The 14,198-nt window shown below is 54.9% G+C and overlaps 1 protein-coding gene across 1 annotated transcript; it reads right to left on the bottom strand.

Annotated features, from left to right (window-relative positions):
• Positions 1-441: 441 nt before the first annotated feature.
• CRYGN (crystallin gamma N) lies at positions 442-8,418 on the bottom strand. The gene is made up of 4 exons (XM_057733858.1): positions 8,398-8,418; positions 6,106-6,354; positions 4,417-4,562; positions 442-577 (listed from the first exon to the last, which is right to left on the bottom strand). The coding sequence occupies exons 1-4, from the start codon at positions 8,416-8,418 to the stop codon at positions 442-444; spliced, it is 552 nt and encodes a 183-aa protein (XP_057589841.1).
• Between the last annotated feature and the right edge of the window lie 5,780 nt (positions 8,419-14,198).

The raw sequence follows: 14,198 nt of genomic DNA, 5'->3' as shown, positions 1-14,198 counted from the left end.
CATCCCTGCCCCTCCCCCAGCACATCCCTGCCCCTCCCCCAGCACATCCCTGCCCCTCCCCCAGCACATCCCTGCCCCTCCCCCAGCATATCCTTGCCCCTCCCCCAGCATGTCTTCCCTCCCCTTCTCCCCTAACTGGTCTGGGGTGGGGTTCTGGGTGGAGGAACCACCCTGGCCCCATCCTGGCTCCACCAGGAGCTGCTCTGGGACCCGAGGTGATGACTCCCTATGTGGGACATTGGCTTTTCGCGTGTGCAATGACAGTGTCGGGCTCCATGACCTTGGTCACGAAGGGCAGAGAAATCACTCAGGCCAGTCCAGCTCTTGGCTTTTATGACGTTTATTCCCCACGGTCCGAGTCCCAGGGCGGGGGGCAGAGGGGGCCGTCCCTCTCCCCGGGCCGCTCGGATAGCGGCCAGACTCTGGCTGGCGGGCGGGCGGTTAAAAGAAGTTGGCCACCCGGCGGAGGGACTGGACGCGCGCGCTGTGGGCCTCCCAGTCGGAGAAGCTGCGGAAGTCGCCCCGCTCCACCAGGTACATGCGGCCGCGGTAGTTGGGCTCCTCGTACAGGACCCACCTAGGCCGGGGGGCGGGCGGAGCTCAGGGCCGGGCGCCGAGCAGCAGCCCCGCCGCCCCGAGGCCCCGCCTTCCCTGCGGCCCCGCCCCGCGCCCCTCCCCCCCAGCCCAGCCCCTCCCCCCCGCGTCCCCCCGCGTGTCTGGGCCAGTGCCGCCTGAGACCTTGTACGTCCAGGGGTGCTCAGGAAAAGCTGACATTTTGTGGCCAGCCCAGAACATTCATCACAAGGGCCGGCAGTGACTCCACGCCCACGCTCATCCCCCGACTCCCACCCCAGCCCAGCCCACCCCACCCCACCATGCACGCGCGCACCCCACCCCTGCCTGCTCCCTGAAAGGACTCTCTGCACAGACGGCACCCGGCACCTGGCAGGAGGCCTGGCACAGAATGGGGACCGATTACTATTCCTTTGTTCAGCAGATGTGCTCCTGGGTCCACATGTGTGTCTGCCCTGCTTTAGGCCCTTGGAGTGTCCCAGTCAGACACACAGGTTCCTGCCATGGGGTGAGGGGTGGGGAGGCGGCTGAATGGAGGAGGGACCGTTCCCCATCACAGCTCCCAGCTCCGGGGCAGACACCCGCAGACAAGGAGAGCCAGAGACCAGCAGACGAGGACGTGGACTCGTCTGTGAGTGCCTTGCGGGGCTGGGCGTTGGGCCAGGGCAGGAGGGAACACCGGGCCCTTCACACCCGAGGCTGTGGGGCTGCAGGTGTAGGGCCCCAGGGCCCAGGTAATCAGGAAGGTGTCTCTCTCAGAAGGGGCGATGGGGGCCTGAGGATGGAGGGGAGGGAGTATGGTCCTAGGAGAAGCCTCTGGACACGTGGGGAGTGTGGCTGTCCCAGCCCTGTCTCTCCAACATCCCTGAGACAAGCGGGCAGCTGGGAGGTCCATGGGGACCCCCACTGAGGCGGGGTCTGGAGCCTGTGTTGAGGGGCTAAAAGGCTGGGGGCGGGGAGCACCGAGGGGGCCTCAGAGCCAACTTGGTCCACACCCACTCTTTGTCCAGGGCGGCCCTCTCCACCTCGCTCTGGCCTCTTCCTCTTTGACCACTGATAGAAAACAGCTTTTCTCTGTCAGTCACAGAGGAGCTGGTGGCCTTGGGAAGCAAAGCCAGGCTCAGCCTATAGGCCTCTGACAAAGGCGGCTACACACCCAGGTCTGGTTGCTGGGGTCCCTTCAGGCCCAGGCCATGGGGTGCTCTGACCTGTCTTTGCAGGAACCTCCACCGTGGCCCTAAGGGTTCTTGTCCACGGACCCCAAAGCGCTCTGGTCTTAAAGGAGCTTTCTCCCCAGGAGACACCTTCTCAGAATCTGTGGGCACGTCCAGCACAAGGCCGGGGGGAGTGACTATCCCTGAGCCCGCAGCGTCCCCAGCTGCCACTCGCCTGCCACCCCCGCCCCTCCTCCTCCATCCCAGCCCCACATCTGGAGCCTGGCACAGCCTGCTGAGTGTCAGGGGTCAGGAATGAGGAGAGAGAGGTGGAGAGTGAGTGGGGAACACCTACCAGGGAGCACCAGGTCCAGTCTGGCGTCCCCCTGCCCCCCACCCAGGGCCCCTGGGCCTCCCCTCGCCCACCACATCCCCTGCCCTGCCCATGACCTCCCTGTACGCCTGCACACATGCTGAGGCTGTGTCCTGAGGCACCTCCAAGGGAGTCAGCCAACCCCTCTGTACCCCAGTGAGCTGGGAAATACCCCTAGCAGTGTCCTGGGCCGCCCTGGAGCATGAGGGCCTTCCTTCCCAAAAAGGAAGAAAAGGGAGGGACAGGACGTCCCTGGTGGCGCAGTGGGTAAGACTCCGTGCTCCCAATGCAGGGGGGCTGGGTTCGATCCCTGGTCAGGGAACTCGATCCCACATGCATGTCACAACTAAAGAGTCCACGTGCCACAACTAAGGAGCCCGTGTACCACAACTAAGGAGCCTGCCTGCTGAACTAAGACCTGGCGCAACCAAATAAGTAAATATAAAAAAAAGAATGAACTTGGTGTACCCCCCCAAAAAATAATAAATAAATAAATTTTAAAAAAAAAGAAGAAGAAGAAGAAAAGGAGCTAGCCAGGTCCCCACAGGAACCCTTCACCCTCTCCTGCTTCCTGCTGTGGGGTGGGGAGAAGGCAGGAAGAGGGAGGGAGAGGGCACGCTGTCCCCATCGACACCAGGACTGTGTCCTTGGGAGCGGGGTAGTGAGAGGCGGCACATCGCCTCCAGCTGCCCGTTAGGACAGGGTCTGTGGAGACAGGCCATTCCTGAGCTGACTTGGGACCCAGAGGAAGATGACTCCTGGCAGGTGGGAGGTGGTGGGGAGACCCACCTTGAACCCCCACCCTCAGATGCCAGGAAAGGCCTTGAAGGAGATCACATCCAGACTAGGGGACCCTGCGGGGGACACCATCGGGCAGCTTTTCCTCACCAAGGGCTTACATTTTTTTTTTTACACGTTAAAGTCGCGGGAGGCAAAGGCGGAGGGCCCATGGGAACGGGGCAGAGGCCCGGGTCCAAAGGTGGGGTCTACAACAGGCAGCCCCCAGCGGAGTCCTCGCCCCTCTGAGCCTTGTCTCCTCTTAGGTGAAGTGGGGGCTGAAGTCCCTACAGTCAAATCTTAGCTCCTACCTTTCCGCCTTTTTTCTAAACAAGCTCCTGGAGCCCCCAGGGTGGGTGGAGGGGGATTGGGCCTCGGGGCTCAGGACACCTTCTATGCAAAGGTATGACTCCGGCCTCACGAGACACAATTTAGCCAGCAATTTTGCAGGGCAAATGGTTGTTTTGGAATTCTGTCCCCGGAGTCTCCGGTGCCATTAACTTAGGGCAAACTTGGAATTTCTGAAAGGTCTTTGGATTGGGGGCCCAGAGCCCAGCAGCCAACACCAGGCCACACAGGGGAAGGTGGGGGAGCGGTTCTTCCTCCGGCTCAGCCTTGTCTTCCTTCCATCCCTCCCACAACCACGCACTTGCACCCTGGTCCTGCGCCTCAGACACATAGACAGCAAAGGGACCCCACAGCTGCTGCCACAGGGCCAAGCTCCAGGGACCCGTGCTTTAGGGCTCTTCTCCTGGGGGATGGGGCTGGGTCTGGGGAGACACCCACCTCTAGATCAGGGACAGTATGACTTGAAGCTAAAGGCCTGGCTGCAATCCCAGCAGGGCCCTCACAGCAGGATGGGGTACGTTTCTGGGTCTCAGCTTGCTTCTCTGTAAAATGGGGCAACACTCTCCACCCAGCCGGGTAGATGGGAGGAGGAGGAGATGGCCAGCTCGGGTGTGAGCCAGGGCCGTGAAACTTGGCACAACGGGCGTGCACAGTGGGCATAGGGACTGCCCTTGGCTGGTGGAAGGAATTGATATTTGCAGGAGTCGACAGAAGCACAGGGATCTGACGCCTCTCTTGGGGCAAGGCAGTTGAGCCCCTGTGGGCCTGGGGAAAACCTGTCCAGCCACTCTGCGTCCCCCAGAAGTGAGCCGCCATGACAACCATCTTCCCAGGAGGCCAGCATAGGGGGCTGAGCACGTGGTAGGAGAGGTCCAGTTCAGGCTAAATAAGGGGTGAGCAGGTGGGCAGGGCCACCCTGCCCAGAGCAGACGTCCCCTGGCTCGAGAAAACCAAAGTGCAGTCCATGAGCTCTGCCTAGTCATATAGGACAGCTGGTCTGCAAAGTGCCCTCCTGCCGTCGAGGGGGGCCTCTGGGGCCCTGCGTCCCCTGACCATGGCCTTCCTGGGCCAGGGAGGTGGCTGGGGGAGGGAAGGGGTCTCCGGGCAGGGGACAGGTTGACCGCCTGCTGGGGTCTGACCCACCCCGGCCGGCGGGGACACGTAGTCGGCGGCCATGCGGGTTCTACTCACGCTCCGTCCCCGTACACCTTGATGGCGTTGACACAGTTCTTGGCCCAGCCCCGACTCTGAAGGAAGGGACAGTCGTCCTTGAACTCCAGGCACTGGCCCGTGAAGTTGCAGCCCTCGAAGATCTCTAGGCGGAAATGCTCCCCGTGCTGCGGGCCCCCCGCGAGTGGAGGAAGGGAAGAGGGTGAACAGTGCTGTCTCCCACCATAAACAGAAGCCCGCGTGGGCAGGAGCTTGGGCTCACCCAGGGCCCGGGGCAGCCATGAGTTCCTGGGCTGGGGGACTGGTGAGTGCCCCCACCCACACACATGCCCCTCAGCCCAGAACTGCTGCTTGTTCTTGCATGTGAGATTTGGCTGGACGCAAGGGTCTATTACTTTGAAAAGATTCAGAGTCCCTGAACCAGTCCAGTCTCCGGTCCAGAGAGGGCCAGACCGCCTGGGACAGCGGCCGCCCCCGGACCGGCCCGGGGCACTGGGCTTCCTCCTGCCCCAGACAAACCACCACATTCCTCTGCCTGTCTCCCACCCTGGGCCGCAGGCCATGGGCAGCCTTTAAATGATAATATTTTATGAACTGTAATAGAACCTTTTATTAAAACATGAAGCCAAAAATCTAAAACAAATAACAGAGATCTCATTTGCTGAAATCCCTGCTGGCTGCCTGGGACGAGGACATAGATCTCCCTGTAAGATGCCCCGTATTTCCAAAAGACCGAGGTGGGCCAGCTCCCAATGGGCTCCGGCGCCAGCCGGGGCTGGGTCTGCGCCATGGCTGGCCCCAAGGATTGCTCTTACGAGAACAGCATGCGAAAGATACCTAGGATAGTTTTCATATAAATAGCATTATGCAAGATCCAGGGCCAGCCACGTTAATTCCTTTTTCCAAATGTCCATGACCTGGTGGAAGTCCTAAGAAAGCATTCTTAAATTTGAGAAGCCAAAGCGCGGCTGGTTTTGCAACCCATGTAGAAAAGAGAGGGGGCTCCTCGGATGCTGGTCCAGGGGAGGGTCCTCCTGCAGACACAGGGCTGAGACTCTCTGATGAGCCGCCCATGCCTGGTCTCAGGAACCAGCCATTTCCCACCCTAAATTCCAGAGCTCACAGCAGGTCAGTTAGGACTTTAACTTGGGAGAATCCTAAGGATTGGGAATGTCTAGTCCTCAAACCCTTCCCTAGGGGCAGCTTCACCGCGGGGGACTGACACCCGTCACTGGCTCTCCTTCACGCACTGGGCTGCTCTGTGAAAAGGCAGCCACCTGCTGGCTCCTGCCCCCAAATTCCCGCTGCCTGGCCTGTGATACCTAAGCTTCCTCCATCAGCCACTCCACGGAAGGCTCCTGAAAAGCGCTAGAAGATGACCTGCCTGGGTGGACGCACCAGGCTCACATCAGCCTTACTTGAGCTGAATGCTCCCCCATCTGGTCGCAAATCCAAACTTCTAATGTTTCCGATTGCATTTTAAGTGGAAAATTCAGCAAGATTTTGGCATCAGAAATTGGAAGTGCTTTCCTGATACACGTCCGAGAACGCAGGCATGAAAACTCCCAGCGGCTCTTCTTAAAGCTGGGAGGGCCGTGCCTCTTGATTACCTGTCCCACATCTGGCCAGGCCTAACCAGGCCCTGGGTCACTCCAGCAGGAAGCCCCCCACCCCCACCCCGGCCAGGTGGAGCGGCCCAGGCCCACTCACCATTCCCACAGGCCGACAGGAGCCCATGTGGTCGTTGTGGCCGTTCCAGCGGTAGAAGTCGGGGTAGTCGCCGTGCTCCAGGACGAACTGCTGGCCACGGAAGTCGGGGTGGTCGAAGCAGACCCAGGCCCCACTCTCCACGCGGATGGAGTTCACCCGGTTCATAAAGCCTCGGTCCTGGAAGTTGTCACAGTCCCCGAAGACCTCCAGCTTCCGCCCCGTGAAGTGCTTGCCCTCGTAGAGAGTGATCTAGAAAGGCCAGGTTAGAGGGCTCGGAGTCAGGGGCTTCTCTCCTGTCAGTTTTGGGAATGGACGCATGGGGCCCAAAGCCCTCCACTGAACCCCGACTCCCAGGCCCTGAAGCCCAGACCTGCTGCATACAGCAGGTGCTCAACACTGTCCGCTGACCGGGTGAAAGAATGCACGGATGGTAGGTTGAGGTCAGACCCAGCGCCCGGCCCTCCCCACCCCGGGAGCCCACGGTTGAGCAGACAAATCTCAGAAGATGTGAGGGGACAGGGATTTCCCCTTTGTCCAGGGGCCTTTTTGAAACAGTCTCTTTTCAAACTCCCACTGCATTTTTTAAACTCAGTTTTTGTTTATCGTTAAAATATAATATCCAAGGAAAGGTTTTCAGAAGAAAACACTTCACCTGCAACCCACCATAATAACCGAATATTCATTTTCCAGAAAGTCAGGTTTCTGAGTTTGGGCCCCTTAACAGGAGAGACTGAACCTGACGCAGCCAACTCAGGGGATTAATGGCTCAAAAGAGGGCTTTTTCAGTGTAACCCCATCCCTTTGTGTCCTAGGCCACTCCTTTGGGTGACATTCATGTGTCAGATCTGGAGCTTTTCTAACCCAGCAGGCAGTGCAGACACCGTGTCCTACGGTGATGTAGCGCTAAGGGGATCCCCTGTCCCCAAACTATAAACAATATGAACCAGATGGTAACTAGACTTATCGTGGGGACCATTTGGTGATGTATAAAAATAGCCAATCACTATGTTATACACCTGAAACAAATGCAATCTTTTTTTTTCTTTAAGAACTTTTATTGAGATACAATGGACATACAATAAACTGTATATATTTAAAGTCTACAATTTGATATTTTTTTCTTATTAGTAATGTATATATGGCAATCCCAATCTCCCAATTCATTCCCTTCGACCAACGAATGCAATCTTGTCAGTCAACTGTACTTCGATAAAAATGAAACAAAACAAAACAAAAACAACAACCACCAAAAAATATGAGCCATACCAACCCCAAAATTCACTCACTTTCTGTGGAGGAACCTAAAATTCCAGCCATCAATAACTTTGGGTTTCAAGAATTGTGCACCTAGAAGGGCCCTGGCAAAGTAATGTTACCTGGGGCCCAGTAACTGTGGTGGTCACATATGTGTGCTGTCACTGATGGTAGAACTGCCGCTCTGGGCCCCTTGGAGTTAGGCAAGGCCAGATGCTTTGGCCAAAGGGACGTGTGTGGACGTGGAAGCTTTGAAAACCACACACCGTTTCTTGGCTCTCCCTTTCCCTCTGCTGATATCAAGGTGACCCTCTGCAGCACAGAGGAGGGTGTGTAGGTGAGCTCTTGGGCTTGTTTGTTACTGAGACACAACCTAGCTGGAGCAGACAGATACAGTAATGCTCTCACCCACTAACCTTGAATGTAGCCCCTGGAAACCAAAGTCAGCCTCAGATTACCTAGACTAGGGAGCCAGAGAAGGGGGCAGAGGTCCAGCTTTGCCACTCTTCCTGCGCAAGGCAGGTCTGATGGATGGTTCCTCCCACCCCCAGATATTCAAGGACAACTGGTCACCCGCAGGATGTGAAGGTCCCTCACATGTAAACAATTTGCAGAAAACCAGCCTCAAGTGCCCCCGAACAGATCCGGAAGAAGGAGCAGCCACAGCAGAAGAGCCTCCGGCAAAGAAGTGGGGCCCAGGGGCTGTAAGACGAGTCAAGAGTCCCCCACCCCAGTGCAGGCACCGCTCGTATCTGAGCACCGTCCCTGCTCCTGACTCTGGGCCAGGGGGTTGGGGCCCCAGAGCCAATGCTGGAGGGACTGGGGGTAAGCCCTTCCCACCGCCCACATCACAGAGACCTTCAGCCGCGACTAGGTGCCCCAGGTTTGTTCAGAAATTTAGCCAACTCTTGTCAGGCAAAGGGAACCAAGCAACGGTTTGCCACCCCTGCCCCCAGCCCCCATCCTGAGCACAAAGGGCCATGGGAGGGGTGTCTCGGCCCCGCCCCAGAGCCCCGCGGTTACCTTGGGGGCACTCACCTTGCCCGAGCGCTGCGCCATGGTGCGCCTGGTGCGCCCGTGCGCCCGGTGCGCGGTCCCGCCGGCCCGCGGGGGCCCCATATATAGCGGACGGCGCCCTGCTGGCTCAGCGCCGCCCCGACAAAAGATTTGCTGGGCCGGCGCGTTAGTGCTGTCGGGCGTGCTAAGCCCGCGAGGGGCCGCGCCGCCGGTGGGACCCAGCCCGCCCCCGCCCGGGGTCTCCCCGATGCTCTGGGGGTTCGCCGCGCCCAGCGAGCCCTGCCAGCCCCCAAGGCCTCCTCTCCGACCCCAGCCGGCCTGCTGGCCCGGCTGGATCAGGACGGCTCGTGGCCCTGTCCCCCACCCACCCCCGCCTCTGCCCTGGGCCGAGGGTCTGCAGGCTCCCCTCGCCCTCCCTCCTCTGCACAGAGCCTTCCCCGACCTCCTGCCACTCCCTTTCCCACCCAGCGACCCAGGCTTATGTTGCTACTGAGTTCTCTCTCTGGGTGAAGGACGGACCCCTGCCCTGGAGGGCAAAGAAGATAGGCCCTGACTGCCCCCCTGCCCGCTGTTCTTGTTGGCCAACCCAGGTTCACATGCGGCACCCACGGTGAGAGAACTGAAATGTTGGAGCTTGGCACAGGGAAAGGGTTCTTGGGGTTCTTGCAAAGGGGCTCGCGAGGAGAACCAGGCAACTCCTGCTCAAAAGACTGCAACTCCCTGATGGGTTTCAGGGAAGAGATTTTAAAGGCCAGGGGAGGGAGGGGAGTTGCAGGGTGTGCCGTGAGCAGCTCCTGCACAATTCTCTGATTGGCTGATGGTGAGGTAATGGGGCAGTGTCACGGGGGTTAATATGATCAGTCCTCAGGCTCCAGTAGGTCTGGGGGCTACAGGGCTCAGGGTCACCAAGCAGTTAACTTCTTCCATTTGGGGCAGATTTTGGCCTCTGTAAAACAACTCAGGAAATGTGCATCAGCTACTGTTATCTAGGTACTTCAGGGAGGAAGTACCTAGATTCTGTAGAATGACTGCCTATGGCTAATTTACTATTCAAATTCTTACCAGTTCTCCTGGCCCAACTGCTATTTTTATCACTACATGTTCACATCCTTCCAATCAGCAATTCTCGAGCAAGGCGTTTGAGACGCAGGCGAGGCCTGGGAGACTGCAGCTCTTCTACAAATAAGGGGAAGGCAGAGGATATGGGGAGAGGGGTCTGTCAAGAAGGTCCCATAGGGTCCTGCTCCATTATACGCTGGTCTTAGGTCCAAGCCCCACCTTAATTCTCTGCTCCAGCAGCAGCCTGCTCTGCACGTCACGTCTCTCTGCCAGGTTGTGGTCCTGCCGACTCCACTTCTGCTGTCTTGCTCCCTGGAACGCTGTCCCTCTACCCCTTCCTCGCCCCCACCCGCAGTCAATGCTCACCCTTGATCTGCTGAGGTGTTACCTGCCCCAACTTGAACCCCATTCCCTCTGCACCCAGACCACCCTGGACGGCAAGGATGGGCTCACAGAAACAGCCCCACCCCAGCGTGGGACTCTCTCAGGGCGCAGAAGTTCTTGGCACATAACAGAGGCTCAAAGCTTGTGGAGTGAACAGAGTCAACGTTGAGGCCACAAGATGCGCAGCCCCCAAACTGCTGGGGGAGATGAGACGTGTACGCAGAAAACAATACAGGGCGATTAGCTGGGGCGAGTGGCAACCCTGAACTCAAAGAAGAGAGCTCATCTGAGCAGGGGCGACCCCAGGGGGCATCACAGAGGACAGGGCTGAGAGGAGGGGGTGGGGGGAGCAGTCTGAGCCGCTCTCAGGAAAGTAGATTTTTATCACCATTTCATGGATGAGACACTTCAGGTCCAGGAAAAGGTCATGGATTCTGGGGGCACAGGGGTGACCCCGTCCCTGCTCTGGGAGGCTGTCACATGTTGTGCAAACACTACAACCTGCATGTCACCCTTGCATTCAAGGACAGGCCTCCCAGGGGACCTATTGCCTCCACAGGCATCACACTCGCCAAACCACACATTCTAACATTTGCCTTTAGACACGGTCCCTGTTGCGGAAATGTAATTAAAAACAAAATCTCCCAACCCAGAAAGCCTGTCCATGTAGGTCAAAGAGACAGAACAGTTTCATGATTGACTAAGCATTAAACTACCAAGTGATGCGTCCCAGGCAATCTGCTACAATGACCACAAAGAAAGACAAATCTCCGCCTTTCATATAGTCAGGCAGACATACTCATTATGTACATGTACTCAAGATAAAATTGCTAATTTTCGTGTATCTGTATGCCCAGAGACAGGCTTTGCAATTCAGAGTAAGGTGACAGCTGAAGTGAAGCCCCTCTCCTCCCAGAAAACTGGGAAGTGGGACATTATTGTTTCAAAGAGATAGCTCCCAGCGGCTAGAGGAAACAGTCAGAGTATTAGACTGGCAAGAGGCTTATGTAGCCATTAAAAAGATGCACGTACATGTGAAAAAAAACAAATTCTGGAAGGAAAAGGGGAAAGGAAGTCTCTTCCCTTGCATTCAACTGGGAAAATTAGCCCCTTATTAGTTTTTTTAATATAGGCTTTATTTTTTAGAGCAGTTTTAGGTTCATAGCATTGAATAATATTCCACTGTTTGGATGCATCACAGTTCATCCACTCACCTACTGAATGACATCTTGGTTGCGTCCAAGTTTCGCAATTATGAATACAGCGGCTATAAACATTCACATGCAGGGTTTTGCATAAACATAAGTTTTCAACTCCTTTGGGTAAATATCAGCAATAGGAGTGATTCTGGGTCATATGGTAAAAGTATGCTTAGTTTTGTAAGAAACCGTCAAACTGTCTTCCAAAATGGCTGTACCCGTTTGCAGTCCCACCAGCAGTGAATGAGAGTTCCTGTTGTTACTCCACATCCTCTCTAGAATGCGGTGTTGTCAGTGTTTTGGATTTTTGCCATTCTAAGAGGTGTGTAGTGGGATCTCGTTGTTTTCAGTGTCTTATTTATTTATTTACTTATTTATTGTTATTGGCTGCATTGGGTCTCGTTGCTGCACGTGGGCTTTCTCTACTTGCGTCGAGCAGGGGCTACTCTTGGTTGTGGTGCTGGGGCTTCTCATTGTGGAGGCTTCTCTTGTTGCAGAGCACGGGCTCTAAGCGCATGGGCTTCAGTAGCTGTGGCACATGGACTCAGTAGTTGTGGCGCACAGGCTTAGCTGCTCTGTGGCATGTGGGGTCTTCCCACGCCAGGGCTTGAACCCATGTCCCCTGCCTTGGCAGGCGGATTCTTAACCACGGTGCCACCAGGGAAGTCCCCCAGAGTGTCTTATTTTTAACGTGTATTTGCTGTCACTATGCTAGGGCCAGGGACCACAGACAGTGCACACAGATGACGTGGGCAGAATTCAAAACAAAGCAGTGATTTGGGGTATTTTCTGCAAAGAATACATGAAAAATGACCAGCCACAAGCCTCAGAGAATTGGTAAAAATTGCACTTGATAAGATTTCTGCAGTTGTAACCTCCATGCCCCATTCCCAATGCAACATCGCAATTCTCACTCAGGATTTCCGTTATAAGGAGGTCAGGTCTGCCAAGACTCATGATCTATGTGTGCCTGAGAAGAGCCCCTGCCCTAAACAACTACACACATATACAAATGCAAGACTGGCAAAACCTCACCATTAGAGAGTCATTTCTTTGAGTGAGTCATCTTCAAACATTGTTAAAATGTACTTTGAAACAGGTGAGATCTTAAGCCACATATGACTGCTACTGAAGGACAAAATACTGGGGAAAAGAGCTCAGAGTAAATGCGGTGACAGTGGAAGGAGCAGGGCTGAGGATGCTATCTTGATTTTAAGAAAATCTCAATAACATGCAACCTTAAAAGCTGTAGTGGCTGCGCAGTGTCAGAAAGTTGCACAATGTGTGCTGGACCAGTGCCCACCTGCCTGCCTCCATCCTCCTGCCTCTTGTTTTTGTCAAATCTCTCTCCCTTTGGGGTAATTTAGAACATAGAGAGGTCTAGAAAATACTATAAGGAACATTAACATAGCCACTACCTAGGTTTGTCAAATCTTAATGTGTTCCCATGTTTATGTCGATTTTTTTTCTTTAAAGAAAGAAGTCATCGGAAGCCTTCCCTTCCCACACATACCCACTATCCTGATTTTTGTGTTTATTATTTCTTTGCATGTTTTCAAATCTTTACTGTCTCTTTGTATACCTGGAAATAATATACATTTTTACAATGCGGCGACATTGCATATGCATCCTTCTGCAATTTGTTATTTTGTTGTTAGTGACCCCAGTTTCTGAAATGGTGAATGAATAATTCTTGGAAAAGTCCCTCAGAAAACTAAGTAAAATCTCCCATCTAGTTAGTAAATTACATGCTGGGAAAATTCGGAGTATTAAACCAGGCAGAGAATACTGTTTTGTTTTGTTTTGGCTGTGCTGCAAGGCTTGTGGGATCTTAGTTCCCTAACCAGGGATCGAAGCCATACCTCCGGCAGTGGAAGTGCAGAGTTCTAACCACTGGACCACCAGAGACGTCCCAAGAATACTGTGTTTACGGGTGAAATTATGGGACCGTTGCTCATTGCATGTTACAGGGTATCAAGTCTCCTTGGGTTCTGCCTACGAAAGGCTACCCCTCCTCTGTCATTCTGACAAACGGAAGCACCTTCAAATTTCCAAATGATCCTGGGGGCCAACCTCGCCCCCTTTGGGGTCCACACCTTTAGTAAAATTGCTGAGGACCATGAGCACACCTTCAGCTCCACGGGATGCAGCAGCAGGCTCCCCAGCCCGCGCACTTGTGTTCAGCCACTCAGCATCGTCCACACGTACGTTATGGACATGGGTTTGCTCTGCTGCTTTCTGCTTATTCATATTCTTTGCCCACGTTTCCCGAGTCCTCCCTGGCTGATGTGTGTGTTAACTGGTTATCTTCCTTTGTGGTACGTCTGTTAGTCTGTTATCTCTTCCTTTGTTTTTCTGTGTGTGTTAACCAGTTATCTGTTTCTTTGTTGTGTCCATGTGTGTTTTACCCTGTAATCTAACCTATTATCTAAAGGCCTTTCCCAGTCTGTGGCTGAGACCCCTGGCCTGGGACCCATTTGTGTTGTTCAGGGAGGGAGGGAACACCTTTAGCCAGAATCTGTGCCCAGTCTGTGGACCGGCCGGGACATGAACCTTGTGGGTTGAGGGGTGAAAACAGCCACTGGTTTGCTCAGCACCGGGCCTCACCAGCAGGGGTTCCCTGTTCTGCCCTAGTTCAAATCCACTCCTAGAGAAGACACCTCCCTCCCAGAAGAGGGGCCAGAGGTCTCCACGGCGGAACATCGGATTGGGGTAGGGAAGGGAAGGGTGGGAGTATAAAGGCTGGACACCGGTGTCCTACAAGAATCCTCTTGTCCCCCATGTCCTACCCCCAAATACTGTGCTGCTTAGGTTAAGTCAATGGCGCTGAAGCCTGACCCCTAGAGGTGGTTACAATAACTACACCGCCCCTTCCCTCGCAGGGAAACTGCTAGGGGCTAGGTAATGGGAGGACATAGAATTATAATAAATTCAATAATGGGGACAGTAATAATGTCTCATAGTGTTTACACAGTCAGGCGCCAACTGAGACAACATATATCATGTAATCTCAACAATCTTAAGAGGTACTATTATTCCCATTTCACAGATGTGGAAAGTGCGGCACACAGTGAATAAGAAACTTGCCCAAGGTCACACAGCAAGTAAGCAGTGGAGTCACGATTTGAATCCAGAATCCATGCCCCTAACCCCTACAGATATGGCAATTTTAACACTCCT

Source organism: Hippopotamus amphibius, chromosome 4 (genome assembly GCF_030028045.1).
Source record: "Hippopotamus amphibius kiboko isolate mHipAmp2 chromosome 4, mHipAmp2.hap2, whole genome shotgun sequence".
NCBI lineage: Eukaryota > Metazoa > Chordata > Mammalia > Artiodactyla > Hippopotamidae > Hippopotamus > Hippopotamus amphibius.
This window is presented reverse-complemented; position numbering and strand designations above follow the sequence as displayed.

What these genes read in the sequence shown, in the direction of transcription:
- CRYGN (XM_057733858.1), bottom strand. Translation starts at nt 8,418, where the DNA reads ATGGCGCAGCGCTCGGGCAAG. An exon ending in TGGCGCAGCGCTCGGGCAAG is followed by an intron (nt 6,355 to 8,397) that starts GTGAGTGCCCCC and finishes TGGCCTTTCTAG; the next exon opens with ATCACTCTCTACGAGGGCAA. An exon ending in AAGGTGTACGGGGACGGAGC is followed by an intron (nt 578 to 4,416) that starts GTGAGTAGAACC and finishes CCCCCGGCCTAG; the next exon opens with GTGGGTCCTGTACGAGGAGC.